At 33.5% G+C, this 7,469-nt stretch overlaps 1 protein-coding gene across 1 annotated transcript; it reads right to left on the reverse strand.

Moving 5' to 3' along the window:
* Nucleotides 1-272: 272 nt before the first annotated feature.
* LOC145558331 (superoxide dismutase [Cu-Zn], chloroplastic-like) lies at nt 273-5,729 on the reverse strand. Its single transcript, XM_081619543.1, has 8 exons — nt 5,365-5,729; nt 4,599-4,660; nt 4,440-4,479; nt 4,244-4,339; nt 4,093-4,124; nt 3,909-3,984; nt 3,758-3,811; nt 273-561 (listed from the first exon to the last, which is right to left on the reverse strand). Exons 1-8 carry the CDS (start codon nt 5,678-5,680, stop codon nt 536-538), a joined length of 702 nt encoding a protein of 233 aa, XP_081475669.1. The 5' UTR covers nt 5,681-5,729; the 3' UTR covers nt 273-535.
* Nucleotides 5,730-7,469: the final 1,740 nt, after the last annotated feature.

Here is a 7,469-nt window from a genome sequence, read left to right on the forward strand (position 1 = left end):
AATCAAACAAATGAAAAATAGTGCGAAGTAATTTATACCGTACACGAGTACTTCTCTTAAATATCTTTTGAATACTTTTCCACATTTCAAAACCTAGTGTAAGAGAATTTCATTTGCTTGTGCAATGGGAGGATGTAGATTGCTTCTTATGCTCAATAATTTTCGAAACACGCTCGCTTATAACAGCGACAAGTCTCCTAAGTTCTAGTTATTGGAAACAGAGGGCAAAATCAACGTGCACATACACACCAACATGTGCAAATGCATGCTCATAAAGAGGGAAGTTAGTGATGCAAATTGTCATCAACATTGCATCCCAACAAACTTATTATTATTTTTAGTGGTTCTGCAAAATCAGGAACCATCTTTAGCCTCAAGATACACAATCAATAGTACAGATAAAGATACATCTCCTAGATCTTAGTACGAGTAGCAAGACAAGTAAGTTTATGGTTCACACGGTACCAGCAATAGAATTCTTTAATACGGAGTACTCACGATTTTCAGAGAACAGTCCAAAGATAAATTCATCAGATTACACTGGAGTTAAGCCAACAACACCTGCATCAAGAAAACCATTTCAAATAAGTATATGGTGGTGATTTTCGATGCTTTACATTTTACCAGTAATACTTAAACAAATGAGTGACAACTAAACAAGAACAAAGTGGTAACTAGGGATTTTTGCTCTAATCGGTTAAAAGGGTAAAGTAAGTAAACAAAAAGCATAAAATAACTTCGATATTTAAACATGTGTACATTACAAAGTATAAAAAATGAAAATTTTGTCTCGAAACAATATTAGGGTGTACATATTCTCATATGAGTCAAATTCAAGCATATAGTAGATATTGCTATTACCTGAGTGTTTGGATGTTCTGTACCACTAACAAGATTCCTATATTTGACAAACCTAACTGGATACCGATACACTCTTATTGTCAAGCTATGCCTTTAAGAAATGGTCCATATATGTCACATTTCTGAAGGGGGAATCATTTTCCTTTTCAATTTCATATTAACCTAACGAAATAGTCAAACAAAGTAAAATTATGTGCAGCACCTAAAATGAACATACAAGACTGATAAATTATCCTTACTAAACACTGTGAAAAGATTCTCAGTCAGCAATAAGCTTAGATAAAGATTTAATATACTTGAGCAAATCTGATATCTGATGTTTTGCAATTGAGTGCTTTTTCTCTGCAGACATATTCTACTATATCTCAATCGTCCCCCATAATACCATCAAGCAAGATTCTTTAAGCATAATTTGGAAATAATTTGGCCATCTATCAAGTTTGGGTCATTATCTTCAGTCAAATTAATTAAAAAGCCTTTCAAAGAAATATATTTATAAATCATCCATTATAAAAGGTACTTACAGATGTAAAAGTAGCAACATGATGTGGCATTCATTAAAATAAATAAAAAAAAAAAAGAGAAAAAAAAAAGAAAAGGAAAGTTCCTGATTAGATGTCCTCTTTACTAAATTTAAAACATTCCAAAATAAATGCCTAATCTTAACATATATGCGCAATTCTCACCCTCTTCCTCACTCAAGGCCTCACTCCTTTGAAAATGCACACCAATAGGTAGAACCGTAGAACCAGATCCCATCCTCAAGGTTTCCCCTTTTCTCTTATATATAGTAGCCTAGTAGGACACTGAACAATAAGCATCATTCTTAGGGAGCTAAGACAGAATCAAGAATCAATGAAGTATTCTACCAAATAACACGTGGGCTTTTCAGATCAACTGGTTCATTGAGCCAACCATTTCTATCTTGGGTCAGTTTGCTTTAGCAGCTTGCTTCAGCCAATTACAACTAGTAGGAATTGCAGAAATTATCCTTATCATCTTTCTTAATATAAACCTTCATCCACATCTTAGAACCAGCTCTATACTCCGCATAATACCCAGTCACCATATAGACATTACTGCATCATTTCAGACAATCTATACGCTGTGATATCTTCATATTTGAACTCGTAGACAGAATAAACATAAGTGATCAGCTGTAATAAGCCTGACCATGAAAATGAATGAACAGCCTAAGCTATAGTGAGGTATATTTTAGGTTATTACATTCTTCAACTCCTTAATGTTTTTTTCAGCTATTAACTAGATTAATTCCTTGATGCTTTATTTTTATTTTTAGTCCGCTATTAAATGGAAAACCTCATAATCCTTTGTCAAAAGTTCATAGAAAGATGTTTATATTGGGAATTGTAGCACTTCAAAACAAAGACTCATTCACTAGTCATACACAACAAAACAACTACTATACACTTGTGCCTTGGCCAATAATAATTAATACAACTTCCAAAGTTACCTACTAACAATAAGCTGCAACATGCATGTAAGAGTTTGGGATTGACCAGATAAGCTCTCTTGATAACTAACACCATGGATTAAGGTAAGCATGGATGAGAAGAGATCATTTAGATGTGGACTCCATTAAATTGGTCGAAAGAAAAATGGCTTTATATGGCAAATCTTTTCCAGGGGAAAATGCAATTGAAAATTAAACTTCCTTGGTCTCCTTGACAAAAAGGTTAGATAGAAAAGAAAATTGGAAATGCAGGGAATGAAAATGGAGGAGAAAATAAGAGAAGTATGATATAGAGTGAATGTGGCACTCCTTACAAAAGGAATGGTTTTCACGCTTCGGAAAACTGATTTCTACCCTTAAAAAAACAAATAGAACCATTTTCCTGGAAAATATAACTACAGAGTTAACACAAATTTTAACTACAGAGTAATACATAAAGAAGAGATAAGAGAGGTGGATAGGTAGCGTCCAACATAAAAATTGAAAAAGACAGTTAATTTTAATCTACAGGACATTGTGCTTGAAAAGAAAATATCGAAAAGAAAATTTTAATCTTCAATATTATCTCTAATCTTCAGTGGGATGGGCCTTTAAAATTTGACTATTAGTCGCTTCTCAAGAATAGTAAGTAATTTAAAGGACAGGCTCAAAATATAATAAAGAAATAAGAATCAATAAAGCTTCATTTAACCTTGTAGGTTCTGTCAGGATAAATGCCTATAAGTTAGCTGTTACACACAGCTTGGGCAACTACGCAGTAATCTACATCCAAAATAGTTTTCCAATTGCCTAAGCATCTACACTAACCTGTTTGGGTTATTTTGTAGAGCATGAAAAATGCTAATTGAGTTTTTTTTTTTTTTTTTTTTTTTTTTTTTTTTTTTTTTTTTTAATGAAAGGAAGTCTTGTCTTCAAATCAGTTACAGCTTTATCAGTAAGAGATAGAGATACTTCCATGGCATATTTTTTCACAAGCAATCCTCTTAAATCTTTACCCATCCACATACCGAGCACCTTAAAATACCATCTGGGAGCACCTCATGTATCATGAAGAGAATAAATTGATGACAAAGTTCGAAATTTATCCAATAGATCCGTAGTCCTGGCTTCAAGGGAGAGCCAATGAAAACTAACTCATGATATATCTCATTTTACCAAGCAACACTACATGCACTTAAACAACTTGCACACTGGATGTGGTATTTAAGAGGGTTTCATCAAAAGTATTCAACAAGGTAGATTTAGTAATTAGGTGCAGTGAAATTGGCTGCAGGGTTTAAAGATTAATTATATCCTGCAAGAACATTATACTTGCATCTAGTACTCAGCTAACACAGCGCTAGAACTCAATCCTTAAGCAAAACAATCATGCAAAGCAAGTACATTTGCACAGATGAAAACAAAAACGCCAAACGAGCTTACCACAAGCCAATCTTCCACCAGCATTCCCAGTGGTCAGACTAAGTTCATGTCCACCTGCAAGCAAACAGAGACTAAAGTTAGCAACACAGAACCAAACTATTGTATATAAGAAAACAACCAACAAATCAACCAAGTATAAGAGATAATATACCCTTTCCAAGGTCATCCTCTAGTTCATGTACCACAAGGGCTCTACCGACAACTGAATTTGGTCCAGTCAATGGAATCTGCAAAATAAGATGATGGAAAATTCAACAAGGCTGGAACTTCAAGAAAGGGTGAAGAACTCTAATAGAAAAACTATATAAATGTAGCATAAGCTCTTAAATCAACACCTGATTATCAACAATGGTAGCCTCAGCCACTCCTGCAATTTTCAATTTGCCAAAAAGTTATAATCACTACAGACAGTTGAAGCACCAAGAATTTCCCTGCTTCAAGCTATTCAAGGATTCCGTAAATACAACCTCATTTAAAATCTCTTACCATCTGTGTTAGCAACAATGTTTCCCAGGTCACCCGCATGCCGGACTTCATCTTCCGGAGCACCATGTGTCATTTTATTAGGATTAAAATGTGGACCTACATCAACCAAATTCAGTAGGGGTAAGATACCAAGTAACAACCAAGGAAATGAACATCTAAACATTAATTTTGACATAAGAGACTTGAAATCAAGAACCTGTAGACATGCACCCATTTGTTGTATCTCCAAACTCATGCTACACCATTTGTCCAGAAATAAAGAACAACCACAAAAATGCAAAATTTAGATACAAAAACAAGCATTACAAAAAAAAATAAAAAAAACCAGATCAAATTTAGAGAGAAAGAGATGAACCAAGTGAAATCCATGCTTCCCGGGAGTAAGTCCGGTAATACGAACATTGACTGTAGTTGGACCTGAAAAGGTCAACAACAATAACCAACTCAATCCATCATAATAAACCAAAATTTTTTAAAAAAAATCTACGAAATGCAAAATATAATCAAAGTGCCGTAAACGTCGAAACTAATATCACTAATCAATTCAAATGACAAAAAATAATCTAGGATATACAAAATTTCAATTCAACTTCATTAAACATCAAAATCTGATAGTGCTAATCAATTCAACCACACAAAACAACAAAATGTAATCAAAATGCAGTAAACATCAAAAAAGAAAAGTAGTAATTTATTCAACCACCAAAAAAATCAACTATCTGCAAAATTTCAATCCAACTGCAGTAAATATAAGAAACTGATAGTATCAACCAATTCAAAACATCTCAATCAACTTGCAGTAAACATCAAAAAAGTAATAGCATTAATCAATTCAACCCCCAAAAAACATTCTACAATTTGCAAAATCGTTAACAAATTGCAATAAACATACAAAAACGGATATACATTTATCAATTCAACCCAAAAAAAAAAAACATTCTACAATTTGCAAAATCGTAATCAAATTGCAGTAAACACACAAAAACAGGTAACATTAATTAATCAATTCAACCCACAAAAAAACAATCTACAATTTGCAAAATTTCAAATTTCAATCAAAATGCAATAAACATCAAACAATGAATCAATTCGAACAAAAACTGATAGTTATAGTATTATACCATCGTCTTCCTGGGTCAAAGTAACAACACCCTCAACCTCGGAAGTACCCTTAAGAACAGCAACAGCTTTTTTGGTAGCAGCAACAATGGTGAGAGGTTTGGAGGCGGCGGGAGCGGAAAGAGAGAGGGATTGAGTGTGGGAAGAAAGCTTGAAAGAAACACCATTGAAGGAAGAAGATTTAAGGGAAGATGAAAGGGTAGTAGCAGAAGAAGTAGTGGGTGTGGAAGAGAAAGGAGAGAGGAGAGAGAATGTGGGATGTGAAGGTGCGGATGCAAGGATGCTGTGTGCTGCCATGGCTGCCAATGCTGCTTGCATTCAAAATGATGGGAATTTGAGGCTCTTGTTGTTGGAAACTGATATCCTTACCAACATATGTAGTACCTCTGTTACAGCCTTACAAGTATGTTCAACGATTAGACATTTTCCCTCTCTGCTTTATATCAAATCGTTACATATAATCTATAACTAGAGGTGATTATTGGACAGGTTAGCCCAATGATAATAGAGTAAGGCCAAACTTATAGGGTTTTTAATGGACAGGACCCTTATTGGGTAGGGTCAATATAGGCCAACATGTTTTTCCAATTTAGTTGATAAAGAAAATACATAATATAAAAATAATTATATAGATTAATTTGTATTCATATGTATTTAATAATGGCTTTGTCCAATATTTATTTTAATTGATATTAGGCCCGCCAATTATCGACCCGCGGCCCGCATTGTCCCGACCCTATATTGACCCTATAAAATGTGACCCTCTTTGACCCTGACCCACAACCGACCCGCACCGACCCTGACCCGACCCGCCTAATAACCAGGTCTACCTGTAACGGAGATAGTATGTATAATTGTATAGTAATACTTGTATATGAAGAGAAGGGCTTTTTGGCGAATAAAATTTACTTTAAATACTTGCTCCACTTTTCTTTTCCGGTTGTTTTTAAATACTTGCTCCATTTTTTTTTGGGGAGTACTAAATACAGGAAGAATTTTACCTAAATGCAGAATAAGTTAATTTTTTAAAAAATGATTATATTCCAATTTTGCCCTTGTTTTTATTTAATTCTTTACACTCTTAACAATATAATCATCCCTACCGTTATTTAACCTTTTATCCTATGTAATATTCAATACTATACAAATTGATGGACAATAATGAAGTGCACTATGACGATTTGTTTGAGGTATGAAAATTATGTGTTTTATTTTTTTTTTCCCCCGTAAAATCTAATTTATAGATGAATAATCAAACAAAATAAAATTTCCATATTATACAATTCTATTCTAGGACATGTCAGGGTGTCGGGATGTGTTTTCGGGGATCAACGATACCCCCGGATCAGAATTCCGGGGGTCAACAGTACCCCCCGGATAAAATTTCTGGGGGTCAACAATACCCCCCAGATCAGATTTCCAGGGGCCAACAATACCCCCCGGATAAGATTTTCGGGGGTCAATATTAATCCCGAAAAAAAAGAACGAAATATTATACAATAAGAACAAAATTACACATATAAATTACCTTAGATGGGAGGAAAAATGAATGTGAAATTTGTGGGATTAGCAAAAATTTTCGGGATTAGCAAAATGTCGTGGGATTAGCAGAGGTAGATCGTAGAAATGGAGAATTTTTTAAGTTAAATTTTACGTTCAAGTTAAAATGATATATTGAGTTCTAAAAATTGAATAAGGGTATTTTAGTCTTTTATTATTTTCATATAAATAAATAATTCCTGCATTTAGGTTATTTTGTACTGCATTTAGTACTTGTGTTGGAAAGCTTTTACAATATTTAATTCATTTCTCACACTTGGTGGACTAAAATAATATTCTCTCCTCCTATTCTTCCATTACTTTTGCTTTTTACAATTTTTTATTTTCTCAACTATCCCATTATCTCCATATTTTATTAGTTTCTTTAATTTCCCCTAAAACTCCGCGCATGGAGAAATGAAGCAAGTATTTAAAAACGGAGGGAGTACTATCCCCAAATAACCTTTCTTAATTTACAATATTACCTCTTTATTCATAATTAAAATTAAAAATTAAATATTATAAAAAAACAAAAATTATAATAACTACCTTATCATAAATGCTTCCA

Source organism: Chenopodium album, chromosome 9, assembly GCF_948465745.1.
Source record: "Chenopodium album chromosome 9, dcCheAlbu1.1, whole genome shotgun sequence".
Classification (NCBI taxonomy): domain Eukaryota; kingdom Viridiplantae; phylum Streptophyta; class Magnoliopsida; order Caryophyllales; family Amaranthaceae; genus Chenopodium; species Chenopodium album.